This window comes from Marmota flaviventris, chromosome 16 (assembly GCF_047511675.1).
Source record: "Marmota flaviventris isolate mMarFla1 chromosome 16, mMarFla1.hap1, whole genome shotgun sequence".
Taxonomy (NCBI): domain Eukaryota; kingdom Metazoa; phylum Chordata; class Mammalia; order Rodentia; family Sciuridae; genus Marmota; species Marmota flaviventris.
In genome coordinates, this window is record NC_092513.1 from 75,675,727 (window position 1) to 75,690,616 (window position 14,890).

At 44.1% G+C, this 14,890-nt stretch overlaps 1 protein-coding gene across 1 annotated transcript in view; it reads right to left on the bottom strand.

Annotated features, from left to right (window-relative positions):
* The window catches only part of Shc3 (SHC adaptor protein 3), a 162,797-nt gene that overhangs the window by 22,866 nt on the left and 125,041 nt on the right, over nucleotides 1-14,890 (bottom strand). Inside the window, exons 9-11 of the mRNA XM_027955428.2 lie at nucleotides 14,396-14,483; nucleotides 11,854-12,012; nucleotides 8,095-8,390 (exon numbers count right to left, since the gene is read on the bottom strand). Of these exons, the coding sequence (XP_027811229.2) occupies nucleotides 8,095-8,390; nucleotides 11,854-12,012; nucleotides 14,396-14,483 (543 nt within the window). The remainder of the gene's footprint in view (nucleotides 1-8,094; nucleotides 8,391-11,853; nucleotides 12,013-14,395; nucleotides 14,484-14,890) is intronic.

Below are 14,890 nucleotides of genomic sequence, written 5' to 3' on the forward strand. Positions count from 1 at the left end.
AGGCTGAGTGCAGAGAAGGATGGGCCCCTGTGTATTTTTGTACTAGAAAGAAAGAGGTGCTCAAACAGTGACCAGGACACATCACAAGGACAGAAGCCAGCTTGAAGAAGCCTCAGATTAGAGCCCACCAAGTAAAACTGGAGACCACGACCCACACTCACAAAATAAATAGTGGATGGAACCGAAGGCTCGGCTAGGAACTAGAGCAGGTCTCAGGGACAGAGGGAGAGGAGTGGGTCCCCAGTGGGGCAGCCTGGCAGACGCCTTCCTGAGTGTCCAGAATGAGCACCATCTGTCACTTCCAGCTAACGAGAGGCCCCGAGAGGCCTCATTTCTGTGAGAAAGCAGCAGGAGGCATCACCTGAGCCAGAGTGGGCATGCTCGCCAGCTTTTCGTTTCTTCAACAAAATATCTGAAATTATCTACTTAAAAGGAGGAAAGGTTGATCTTGGATCGTGGTGGCAGAGGGTCCAGTCCATGGTCACGTGACCCTGGTGGCCTTTGGGCCTGTGGTGAGGGAGCACACCACGGTGGGAGCACCTGAGGGAACAAAGCTCTCCCCTCCTATGGTGGCCAGGGAGCAATGACATACAGGCCCAGCAGCCCCTTCCAGGGCCCATCCCTGTGACCTCACTTCCTCCCACGAGGCCCCACCTCCAACAGCACCAGAGGCTGGGGAGCAAGCCTTCAGCACTGGGGCCTCCAGGGGACACTCCTGACCCAAACCAGCAGTGAGGGGGCCACCAAAGAGCGCAAACTGAGAACAGCCCCAAGTGCAAGATTCTGAACAGAACCCTTCTGGAATAAAGGACCATATTGGCAACCACTGGGGAAGCAGGCGCGGGCTCCGGAGCTTCACGAGCTACATCCATGTTGACGTCTGGGTTTCGAGGGTTGCTCTGCAGCCGTGAAGGACAATGTCTTTGTTGGCACTCAAGGTTGATGAAGTATTGGGCCAAGTGGCTCTCCGATGATTCCAAAGGAAAAAAAGAATTCTTTTGTCCTATACTCTCAGAAAATGTTCCAAAGAGCCAAGGGGATGAGATACAGGAGAATCCCAAGGTCCAGCAGGACTGCCAGGCCCCCTGGGATAGAGGAGGAAGTCGTGAGAGGCCACTGCCCAGGACTAAAGGACAGAGAGAGAAAAAGAGAGAGAGGAAGGATCCACGTGTTTAAAGGCACAAAACAACCACCTGGCAGACTAAAACTTGTCAAAAAGGGGAAGAAATAGAAGTGACGTAAATTTAGGTTGTCCCTTTGCAACATAAAGAAACGACACCTTAAATGGTTACATCAATGGATATAATAATTCAAGGAACGTAATATTAAGTTAGAAATAAGGACATATAATAAGTAAGCACATTCCTTTGGGACGGGGCAGGGTCCCTGTCAAGTGAACTTTCAGAGAAACTGCTGGCATTGTTTTCTCTTGAAATGGGGACAGGGTGAGGAGGGCAGGGTTGGAGTGTAGAGCTGTTCATTAAGTGCTTTTCTGCTGTATCTTATTTGGGTATATTTTTGGTGTCACGTTGATAAAAATGTAAAAGGTATATTGCTGAGATCTTGAAGGGCAAACCCTCCATGTTCCTTCCTGCCTTCCGCAGCCATCTGTCCAGGTTGGGGTTAATGGGCAGGGAGGGGGGTTGACACGTGCCACCTCCCCAGCAAGGCCAGGTAACACACAGAGGTGTGTGAGCTGCCACGTAACACACAGAGGACTTGGTGTAAGTCAGGGCTGAAGCTGTATTGGGTGAAGCTTCTGAGAATTCAGATTTTGCTTTTTCCTGCAGCATAGCCTAGAGTGACTGAGACAAGGGGAACTTCAAAACAGCAAGGCATTAGGTGGAGGGGAGTAGGGGACTTTTTAAAAAGTGACATATAACTGGGCATGGTGGTGCACACCTGTAATCCCAACAGTTTGGGAGGCTGAGGCAGGAGGATCACTAGTTCAAAGCCAGCCTTAGCAACTTAGTGAGACCCTTTCTCAAAATAAAACATAAAAAGGACTGGGGATGTGGCCCAGTGGTTAAGGCCCCCCTGGGTTCAATCCCTGATACCAAAAAGAAAAAAAAAGTGATATATAATCATTGTATCAATTTATAGGGTACAATGTGATATTTTGATCCATGTACACATTGTATAATGATCAGATCAAGAAAATTAGCATATCTATCACCTCTCATTATCATTTCCTTATGGAAGAGCATTCAGAATCCTTTTTTCAGATATTTGAAATATACAATGCATTACTGTTAGCTAGTCACCCTGCTGTGCAATAGAACCAGAATTTATCCCTCCTGGCTAACTGTGACTTTGTTCCCATTAGCCAAACTTTCCCCTTTCTCCCTCCCCTTCCTTTTCCCAGCCTCTGATAACCACAATTCTACTCTCTTCTAGAGAGATCAGTTTACTTGGATTCCACATGAGTGAGATCACATGGTATTTGTCTTAGTCGTAGATGGACACAATACTTGTATTTTATTTATTCATTTTTATGCACTGCTGAGGATTGAACCCAGGGTTCACACGTGCTAGGCAAGCGCTCTACAACTGAGCTACAACCCTGGCCCCCAGAATCTGTTATTTTTTCGGGGAGGGGTCTTTTTGAGAATGGCCATCCTAACTGAGGTGAGATGATTTTCACTGCGGTTTTGATTTGCATTTCCCTGTTACTGAGTGATGTTGAGCATTTGTTTATGTTGGTCATTTGTGGGTCTTTTTTTTCTTTTTCTGAGAAATGTCTATTTAGGTCTTTTGTCTAATTTTTAATTGGACTTGTTTCCTACTGAGTTGAGTTCTTTATGTAATCTGGGTATTGTTCTCTTCTGAGATGAAGAGTTTGCAGGTTTTCTCGCCCATTGTTGGGTTGTCTCTTCATTCTGTTGACTGCTTCCTTTGCTTTTCATGTCGACACTGTCCCATTTGTGTGGGGTGCCTTTGCTAACTGCGATTTTGGAGACTAATCTAAAGAATACTGTTTTTTAAGTTACTCTCAGGATAAAAGAAAAATCTAGTAAATGTGGGAGTGTTGGACTGTGGCTGCTGTTCTGTGATATAAAAGCCCCAGTGTGTCCTCTTACATGTGCAAGAACCTGAGACCGTGTGGATCAGGCCTATGGAAAGCCCTGTCACCTGTGTGGCCGTGGCACATCCAAATGGGAGCAGGGTGGCTGCCCTACTGTGCTGTCCTAAGGGATGAATCAATGGTGAGTGACTCAGAGGAGAGTTTTAGACACCCAGGCTGACTATATGATTCAGAAGGTGTTGAAATTTTTTAAAAGGTATGTGTGTGGGGGGGCATTTCCAACTGCATTTCATCCAGTTTTGATGGACTCCAGTCACCGCATGTCCCACCTGCTATTTTAGGGTCAGTAGTTTCAACACCTCACCAGGGACACTCAGAAGCTGCCACGGCTGGCCTCCTGGCCCAGGTTCCCAGTGACCTTGGCACACAGGGGGAGGCTCCGGGGTTGGTAGACACTGGAGTAAATTTAGATGCAGAACTGCTTTGCAGCCTTCCGTCTCTGAGTAATCTGTTCTGCCAAGTTCCCTCCTTTATAGTCAGGGACCGACCAATTACCATGAAAATCAGATGAATAAATATTGAAGAGAATGTGTTCAGCGTCTATTTTGGTGTCCTCACAGCAAGGAAGCGATGCTACATTTTTAATTAAGTCTTTCATTTCCATTTTCTTTTCATCTAAAGCTATCCTCCAGAGGATCAATCCAACTCGATAATCAGACCCAGATAAAAGCCCCCCAAAGAAAAGCCATTAGTAGGTTTGACTTAACAAATGTTCTCAGTGGTGCCACACATTTCTCCTCCAAAATTAAAATACATGAAAACTTTGAGTAATGGCTGCTGTGGACACCTGGCTTAACCATGTTACTTCCAATTCCATTTCCTCATTTTCTACATCATCTTGAAACTGGTTTGTGAATTTATGATAAATACATTATTAGTCGTGCATCTCTCTCTCTCTCTAAGTTATTCTTTGGCCCTTTAAAGACTAAATGGAAAAACGTAATCATCTTTGTTCTATAAAATGACATATATAGCTATATTTTCACATTTGTGTTTTTTAATAACCTAGATTTTCAAGTGAAGTGTGTAGATTCTCATAGAATTGCTTGAGTATTTTCTTTAGTTAACCACAACGGAATTATTAGATGACCTAAGTGGTTAGAAAGAACCCTGGGCTAGTTCTAGTTAGAAAAATCTTGCTTGTAAGTCTTCATCTGTAGTAAGGTGTGACCCTCATGCCCCTGTATACATACACCCCCGTAACCTCCCTGGATTCTCAACTACTAACCAGGAAAAGCCCAAGTTGATCAAGCATTTATCAAATGCTTATTGAACACCTACTGTGTGCCAGGGACCATTTCAGTTGCTGGGGGTGGACAATAAACAAAGCCACTACCCTTATCAAGATCAGAGGCTAGAGGAAGCAGAGAGGCAAATAATAAGCACATTAATAAATGGGTACCAATGCTTGCTTGCCATAAGTGCATTAAAGCCAAAACAAATCAGAACAAAGAATCAGGAAGCACACAGGGAAGTAAATCCATCAGGGAAGAGTCTCCTGATAAGCCACCTCTGATTTGGAGAAAGTCTGGCCTGCTCTAGAAAGCAAGCGTGGCCCGTGATCTTGACACCCAAACCAGATGAGCACACACAGGCGCAAAAGCAGTAAAGACAGTTGAGAGGGACGTCACGTCAGAGTCTTCAAAAAATCCTAAAGAAAATATGAGGTATCCAAATCCAACAGGGAAGGTAGGCTTAGGATAGGATGCAACATCAGAAAGCCCTCCTGTGTCATTCTTATATGGATGGATTTAGGAAAGACATCTCACTATTATCTCAAAAGATGCTGAGGAAGTATTGGATGAAGTTCAATACTTACATATGATAAGAGTTATTAGGTAAATAATATGTATAAGTTCCACCAAAGCAGAGATTTTTCTATTTAAATTGGTTCACAGATACAGACCAGGTGCCAAAAGTTGATGTCTGGAGTTGGTAGTTATTCCGTGCACATTTGTTGAATGAATGAATGAATGAATTCCTTTAGGTTGAGAAGAACAGACCACTAAAGGGCTACGGCAAACATCCTTAAGGGAAAAAACCCTGCAAAACATTTCCTTGCATTTGAGGTCAGGTGAGGGCGTCCCCTCCTGATTAATGCTTACTGCTGCACCTAGTGGTAGATCAGGGGCCAGGATGGGCCCTGGAAAGCAAGAGACAAGACTCCCAGTATCTGCAAAGACTGAGTGCCAGGGAGCCTGCCAGAATCAGCAAAATCTCTAGGCACAAGATCCCTCCACATTCCTCTTCCTACAGCAGTCATTGTTAAGAAAATGTAACTAAAAATAACATACTACTTACAACAGGGACTAAAACTAGACACTTCAGAAATAACCTAACAAGCCGAGTGCAGTGGTACACACTTGTAATCCCAGCAACTTGGGAGAATGAGGCAGGAGGATCACAAGTTCAAAGCCAGCCTCCATAACTTAGTGAGGCTCAAAGCAACACAGCGAGATCCTGTCTCTAAATAAAATATAGAAAAAAGAGGGGTGGGATGTGGCTCAGTGATAAAGCAGACCCGGGCTCAATCCCTGGTACCAACAAACAAACAAACAAACAAAAAAACCAAACAAAGGGAACAGAAGAACTGTCTAAATAGACTTTTAAAACTCTCTCAAAGAATATCTTAAAGTCTGAGTAAATGGTTCATCACATCATGGGGTGATGATCTAGTATTGAAAACTGGCTGTTCTTTGCCAAATTAATCTATACATTTAACATAAGTCCTACCAAGATCCCAGCAAGTATTTTGGGTGACTGATTTTACAAACAACATAAAGAAGAATGAATGTTTGAGAACATGCTTGGACCATTCTGATAAAGGAAAGTCAAGAGAAGGACTCACACCACCGGATATTTAGACAGCTGCCAAGTCCTAACAATGAAAAGAGCACAGTTCTTACATAGGAATAAATAGTCAGGTCAATAGAATGAAGAGTCTAGAAATAGACCCAGGATGTCAAGAATCAGTATGTTATAGAAGGAACTTTGGTATGGCAGAGAGACGATGAATAATTTGGTAAATGGCAAGCAAAAAAAAAAAATGGACTTACTATAAGGAAGACTTAAAAATTTAGGGTCTCCTATCTCATATCATATTCAAAAGTATTTCCCATTGAAATTAAAACCTAATTGTGAACAATAAAACTACTGGCTAGAAGAAGAGAAATAGAAAAAATATATAGAACACGGTGCCTTTGTGATTTGTGGGTGAGTAAAATTTTAAAACTCAAAACCATTAATCCCAAGGGTTAAAAATTGGTGGATTCGCCATTCCAAAGAAAGACTTCTATTTGATAAAGAACCCCACAGGCAAAATGATCAAATAAGCAAAGAAGAAGAAAGAAGGAGAAGAAGAAGAGGAGGAGGCACACGGAAATTCTACTGCTGAAAAACTCAAAAAGAAAGTCAAAAGAAAAGTATGGGAACAAGAGCATAACACTTACAGGAGACAGACCTGTTCTTGGCTAATGATATGCAATCAAAGAATTGCACATCTGTCCATGAACTAGGACTTTACTCCTCACTCCTGCCAATTAGCAAAACTAGACAGACGCGATCTAGGAAGACTGAGGATGTAGGGACCCCCCACCAGGGGGTGCACCTCAGTAGCCCAGCTAATCTGGAAGCAAATGCAAACCCTGGTGAAATTAAATATGTATTTCCTGTGACCAAAACTTCTACCCCTGGCATATGCCCCAGAGACACTATCCCTGGGATAGAGAGAAACACGCATGAGGGTCTGTAGCAGCTTAAACAACCTTCTCCAGAGAATTTAGAGGGACTCAAAATGTGCATCTGAAGGTCTCCAGGCAGTCCCCCAAAGTGATGATCCGATACACAGAAAGCACCATTGCTGCAACTCAAGAACTTGAGAGGAAGGAAGGAAATGAAAGAAGATCTGTGGAACATCGTGTTTATAAATTTCTAAAAGACATGAACACAAAATATATATTTTTTACAGATGACATCTATATAAAAAATTACTACAGAAAATAAACCTGGAAGGAAATGGTTACATTTATTATATTCCATGCCTGGGAGGTGGTTGTCTTGGTGGAATAGAAAGAGGAATTATGCAAACAGATGTTTAAAGAATGCTGAGAGCTGTGGTATTGGGCCCCTCCAGTGACCCCCAGCCCACCTGCACCCGCCTACACACAGAGGATATGTTCAAGTCCAGATGAAGACTAAAGCTTCGTTCCTACCTGTCAATCACTTAAACAATTCTACCTTGCTTTTTGTTTTCACTGCATAAGAAGTTTTAAACAACAATTCTGGAATTTACTCCGCAGTTAAGTTAATTCAGTTGCATTTAGTGCAATTATTTGGACTATACCCAGGGTGAAGTCCGGATCTATTTATTGATTGGAAGATGGTCAATTCAGCCAAACCCACACAATTATCCAGACACAACTGTACAGCCAGAAACGGTCAAACTCAGCCCCACTGGGCATCACCTCTCGCAGAGGAAAAAACTAGAGACTAATTGGTGGGGATCTTGCTTACTGTTCAGCAATTTTTCGGCCTACAGATAAAATCTCAGTGACTCAACTTTCAGGAATTTTTGAGATAAATATGACAATACCAGAAGCCTGTGCTTCCTTTGTCTGTTATGAATGTATCAAGAAGAAAAATGTCCTTTTTACAGATTTAGTTTCACCTTTCACTTTTAGACTTTAATTCCAACTGAAGGTACTTTGGAATATGATATGAGACAGGAACCCAACATTTTTAAAGTCTCCGCATAGTAAGCCAAAGTTCCTGTATTTATTTATCTGAAAGTATAGGAAAGTCAAAGCTTTCCTCCCGGGCCATGAATGTTTCCCCAAGTTTTATGACTTGCATGGGGCCCTGACCATCGACACCTGCTCTCCGCCTCTGTCCCTGGCACGCACACGTGGATAGGGGACGGAGTGCAGGGGTCACCCCTTGTGGTGTCCCAGTGAGTGGAGTTGGTTAAAGACAGGTACAAGCTCATGAGAAGGCCCTGTCCCGTGCCTCACCGTGCCTTCAGGGTCCACTAGCAACAGATGCTTGGCCTGGCCGTGGTGCATGCCCGTGAGGACGAAGGAGCCTGGGTTGGTGGTGCTCTTTCTGACCAGGAAGTCTCCGTCCTTCTCCAGCAGCCCCTCTGCCTCCTTCCTACTCATCTCTCCTTGGTACCAAGGCTCGGCATTCAGTTCCTCCAGCATCTTGGCATCGGGGGCTCTGGGTGAGACAGGGCTGATGCACTCCACGGAGGCTGCCTTGCTCAACACGGGTCCCAAGGACTGGTTCCTGAGCGCATCTTCAAAAGGCTCTGCATCAAGGACATTTGCCAGCAATGAGTCAGTCAATCACCACAAGAGCAAATGATCAAAATACCACGTAAGAGATGAAAATGCAAACACAACCCCCGCCCCCCGCCCAGGGTAGGAAAACCAGAAAAGAAGAACTGGCTGGTAACATATCAAGACTTATCATAACCAGTAATTACAAGCACAGCCCAAATGTTGGCATGACTCCCTCTGGGGAGTCTGTTTTCCCTGACAGCTGGAAGTTCTACTTTGTGCCAAGGATTCAAGTTCACCCTTTGTCTAGCTAGATAGTAGGACTTCGTCACTGCACACTACAAGAGGCCATACATAGCTCATTCCCTCCAATTTCCCTGGAATATCAGCCATGTTTCTTAATAAATTCAAAATAAAAACTTGCTAATACCAAAGGTGAAGGCAAGTTGTGCAGCTCTGATTTCATGTAGAACCTAAGCCCAAATTACCAACAGTTTACTTCAAAATCTTTGGGTACCCCTTGTGTGACTTCTAGGATAGAAACTCTAACTCCCCTTGACCTTCATTTATTTCCCCACCACAAAGGGCTTGCTTGAATTCCTGACACCACACTTGGCTTTATCCCCCTTGAAACACACTTCTGTCTACAAGGTGGCTGTGGATGGGGAAACTGCTGCTCCAGCAGCAACAAAAACCAGTGGCAAAGAAAGTAGACAGAAAAGTCTAATTTGGTTTCAACATTCAGTTTTCCAGTAAGGTGTTAGGTACCAACGCACTCTGGAAAATGAGCACAGGCTGTGAAACAGGTGTGATGAGGATGATTTAGGATCCCACTGCCCACCCAGTGAGGGGCAAGCACCACAAGAAGAGGAATGGTTCTCTCCTGGGCACAGCTATATCTCCAGAGCCCCATGTTGTTCCTAGGACACAGTCCATCTTTAAGTATTCTGTGGGTGCCGTCAAATAAGCTAAATCTGGCAAATATTAGAGGGGGATAGAAAGAAAAGAGATGAATACATGAAACCAAAATTAGATCTTTTCGATAGCTGCGAAGTGTCACAGGTTTGGGGGGAAAAGAGGTTAAAATGATAGGCTAAGATTAGGTCTGTGGGTTTTCCTCTTTGGTCATCTTATCTGATCACCTGGAGTAATTGGAAATTTGTGTTATACTATTTCTGCATCATCTCCACCTTTGCTATCTTCACCATCAGCAGCAGCATCCCATTTGTCCCCACATTCACATTGGTCAGCACAGTCACCATCAGCACCAACATGATCTCCATCACCATCATCACCATCTTCACAATTATCTTCACCACTGCCATTGCCACCATCATCACCACCTCCATCACCACCATTGCCATCCTCACCATCACCATCACCATCATCATCACCATCACCATCACCACCTCCATCACCACCATTGCCATCATCACCATCACCATCACCATCACCATCATCATCACCATCACCATCACCACCTCCATCACCACCATTGCCATCATCACCATCACCATCACCATCACCATCACCATCATCATCACCATCACCACCTCCATCACCACCATTGCCATCCTCACCATCACCATCATTACCATCACTACTGTTTCCATAATCTTCACCACCACCACCATCATCTTCTTCATCACCACCATCATCATCACCAACACCATCATCACCATCACTACCATTTCCATCATCATCTTAATCACTACCACTATCATCACCATCACCATCACCATTATTATCATCTTCATTATCACCATCATCACCATTACCACCACCATCACCATCAATCCACCATCACTATCACCATCATTACCATTACTGCTGTTTCCATAATCTTCATCACCACCACCACCACCATCATGACCATTTCCATCATCATCATCATGACTATCACCATCATCACTCACATCACCATCATTACCATCATCACCACCACGAGTATTATTTAGCCCTAGTGCTTCAAGATAAACAACACAGTACTGGCTTGTATTTTTAATTACTTTTTAATAGACATGAGCCTCTCTAAGACCCTTTCTACCATCTGTTTCCCCTTCTCTGGTTTCTGGAGCTGATATAGAAATTAATTGATGGGAAATTAGAAATTAATTGGTGGAAAAACAATAGCTCCGGTTCCCATTTTCCTCAAAGCCCAACTAACCCACCAGCTCTCCCCAGGCTCTGGGGCCAGGAGTCACTGGGAAATGGACTACGTTAAACAGTAAAAATGGCCTGCCCAAAAATGCAATGTCAAAACTACCATTGGGAGATACCGCAACAGCCGAAGCAGAGGTGGGAGGGTCACCACTCTGCTCTGCAGTTTAGGAATCTGGTTCTACATTATTGGGCTGCTTTCTCACTTTTTAAAAAAGTGAACACTTTGGATGAAGGAACCTAAGGTGCCTCTCAGCATTGAGATTCAAGAGTTCTTCTAGCTGAGGTGATTTTTGACAAAATGAGAGTAAAAAATGGGAGTCCAATGAGTCTAGGCAGCCAGATTGGCTGAGGAATAGAAAGTGACCTAATTCTCAAGGCATGTGACCCCAGCCTCACCCACATCAGATACCTGGAGTAGCAAGTTCTAGACCAGCAGAGCCTTTTACACATGGGGAGGTTCTTAACCTCTAGGATTCTCCATCTCCTCCTCTATAACATAGGGATGGTGTTAGTAATAATATTGTCCACCTCCCAGATCTATATGACAAACAGAAATCCCACGGTTCACATGCCACCACACTGCCACCTCTGATCACCGCCCACCCCCCACCCCCCCCCCCCCGTCTTATTTTGCTGTTCATAACTTGTGAGCACTTCTTACCATCTGGTGATACACAGTTATGTGTTTAAAACCCATTGAGTGGAGACCATCTATTTGGCTCTCTGTGTATCTCCACTAAATAGAAAAGTATTTGACACCTGGGAAGAACTCAATAAATTCTTGGAAGTAGGTAGGAGAAAAGAGAGAGGAGATGAAAAGAAAACTGAGAGAAGCAATGAGAAGGAGAGAGGAAAAACGGGAGGGAGAGAAAGAAAATACATGTAAGAGAGAGGTGCTCTGTGATTTCTTGTTTATCCGTTGCTCCTGCCTGGTAGACTGACTCTGTGACTACGGCCCATTTCATCTTTGCATCTTTGACAACTAACACAACAGTTGGCATTTAATAGGCAATTAATATTTAAGTGTGTAGATCAATGAGCACTTTTATTTGTGCATATTGTTTATCTCAATACACTTTCAGGTCTTCAAGAAGAAAGTCTTTTCCAGAAAGAGAGGGAAATTGGCTTTGCCTCTTGACTGTAGAGAGGGTTATATAAGTTCCTAAGCCTTAAATGAGCCCAATCGTAGCCCAGAAAAGTGCAGCTAATCACCACCATTAATCAAAACCCTGCTAGCAAGAAATCCAGTCATTGCACAGAGAGCAAATAAAAGTCAGTGTGAAAGGTAACCTCAAAAGAGAAGAAAGGAAGAGACAAATGGAGACCTACTCATGTCAAAGAGGTCTTTCCGTGGGCTGCTCTCTGCACTGTTGGCCACGGCTGGCCAGGCCTGCGGTGGGATGTGCTGGGTGTTGACATAGGTGGGTACTTCTCCCATGGGGGCTGCATGTGATTTCCCTTCTGGCATAGTGTAGATGTCCAGGGACCCTGCAACAAGAAAACACGTCCCTATTTCTCTTAGCAGGGCGACCCTATTCATGCCTCTATAGTGAAACCACCCACCATTCCACAGAAGGGTTCCTTAAGCCTACCAACAAGAAAATTCTTCCTGAAGATCCCCATCAGCTAAATTCTCCTCTTCTAAGTCTGTCATCCTAGCTGTATCCTGGCTAGGATGCTTCTCTGTCAAAATGGGATCTTCCAGCTAACCTTGGGTGGGTACCATATTGGTTAGGGGTCTCACCAAAGATCTGGGCTACACTGTCCCCAGGGTCCTGCAAGCCCCGCAGCCAGAAGATACCCTGCTTCCTTCTCTCCTTTACAACACTCTGGGATGAAATAACTGAGCAGGAGAACCGTCAAGCTTGGTTTAACCACTCTTTATTTAAGTGTCCGCGAATGCTTTATAAATTATGAAGTGCCTCCTAAAGGACTGAGACAGTTTCCTTACAACACAGAGCCACCACTGCTGACCTGGATCTATAAGGGAGCCCAGGTGGGTGCATGATGGGGGAGGCCCCTCTTACAAGGCAGTGATGCTCCTCAATTGGACCTCCCAGCTGGTCAAAGGGGTGCTGAGGCTGAGGGAGCCCAGGGTCCAGATCTTCCATCACCCAGAGGTGGCATAAGAGGTGCTGCCAAGGTTGCCTGTTTGGATTGCTATTCCTGTGCTTGCCCTGCCTCCAACGCAGCTAAACAACCCTATCCAAGAGAATGCCCTGTGGTGCTCTCCTTTCTGGAAAGAGGGCATCTTGCATACCCTGGGGCCAGTAATATGTTGAAGATGGCTCCATGTAACTGGCAAGAGTCAGTTTAGGGCTTTTTAAAAACCTTGCCAAGAGCCTATGGCTAGGTGTTGGCCAGCACACGGCATCTCCCAGCCAGCACGTGTGAGGGGGAGTTGGCCTGCTGATATTGCTTCCCTGGGAGGCCTCACCTGCAAAACCACGAGCTGCGATTCTACTCTCTGAATCCCACACACTATTTCTATGTTTAAGAGGCGATTTCTGGATCACCTGCCCCAGGTTAAGAAGTGCTATTTAAGTGCACACCTTTGCGTATATTGTGAACAAATCTCCACAAGCTCATTTCAAAAAGGAGATCAAAAGCCCCATGAATGACCTTGCTGACAGTCCTTTCCCACTGCAGATGACAGCAGATGCTGAACGGGGACAGATGGACACCCACCACGGTGGTCCCTGAGTCCACACTCACTTAGGAGGAAGAGCTACTGGAAAATGAACAATCTGTTTTATGGGAACATATCTGTTTTATGGGAAAACATACTTATTATTTTTCAATAAGAGCTTGAGACTTAAGTTCCAGATGGGGAACTTAGTTTAAGATTCATTTTGCCCTGGTGGATCAGCTACGTTCTCTGATCTTGAACCAGCTGGAATAACTTAAATATATATAAAAAGACTTATTTTACAAAAACCTGATTTATTTTATAATAAAGTAAATATCTACAAGAAAGAACACATCTATTTTAGCCTCTGACAATTATATCTCTCCATGCATATGTTACATAATACATTTTAAACATAAATAGAACAGAGGTGAATGGCTCATGGTGAAAAAGCACCTTGACAAAATCATATCTTTGATTATTTCCAACCTACTTTAAGGCAGAGCCACATGGTGGCTTTAGCTTGGCCTTATCCTTTGTTGACGGGGCCAACCCCACAGCTCTCCCTTTCACTGGGGTAGAGAAGACATGACATTCTTTTGTATGAGGAAAATCTGAAAAATTGTCACTTGGTTCTTGGCACAAATGGTTATAACCAAGGGGTAAATCTTAACATTAAATCAATAAGTGGTTAAATTTACCTCCATAGTGGTGTGAGTTGGAGCCACCTCATTTAGACCACATAGATTTTGTAGCAGGACCACAGAACCATTTGAAGAGTCAAGAAAATTTTTGAGAAGGGAAAAGGTTTAAAATTAAAAGAAAGACTTCAAGGATAAATGGACAGATTGATGGAGGGATAAATAGATGGATGGAAGACAGATGTGGGAATGGGTGTATTTGTATTAATAACTGTGAGCAGCTAGCAAGTTCTTAGCAAGTTGTATGTAAATTATCATAATTCTATCTGGATATCTATCCAAATTATTCTTAGACGATGTCTGGATTATAGATAGTTGTATCTACATTAGATACAGTTAGATAGCCACCTTTAAGTTATTTTTAGTATGTGACATAAGTGTGTTAATAGATTGGCTAAGACCTGGACATGTCTTCTAAAAGCAGGCGGGAGCTGCCTCTGGTCTGTGCTGCTCCACAGGGACCACAGCCCTGGTCACATCAGTGAGCACATCACCCATCCCAAGCGTGTTCCGTTTCTCCCGGGCTCACCTTGCCTCTCACCTTGCCTGGGAGGTGTCTGCTGCCAGTCTTCGCCAAATGTGTCTCCCAAGTGTCTTCCCTGGTAATAAGTTTGCTCTTTTCCTGCAAACTATAGACACGTGTAAATATAGAGAAAGAAAGCTTTACCCTCTACCCCTCCCCCATCTTGGAAAGCCATAGTGCAGCGGGTGGGACCTTGAGGGGGTCATGGCTTTCTCTGTTACGTCCCACTTTCCCTTGATGCCCCCGAGTCTGGTTAAAATTTGATAAATAAATCCGTGTGGGTGTGAGCAAAAGGCTGCACCCCGTCAAATCACACACACAGCCTCCTTATTTCCATGACCTCACAGTCCCTCCCCAAACATGACTGTAAAGTCAGCTCTGGCCCGTGTGGCTGCGTCACTGCACATATTCTAAGAGGGATTTTAATCAAAGAGAGTGTCCATGTGCCATATTGCACTTCCCATCCAATGCCCAGCACCCATAGTCATTTATGTTAAGGGAAACACACTTCCT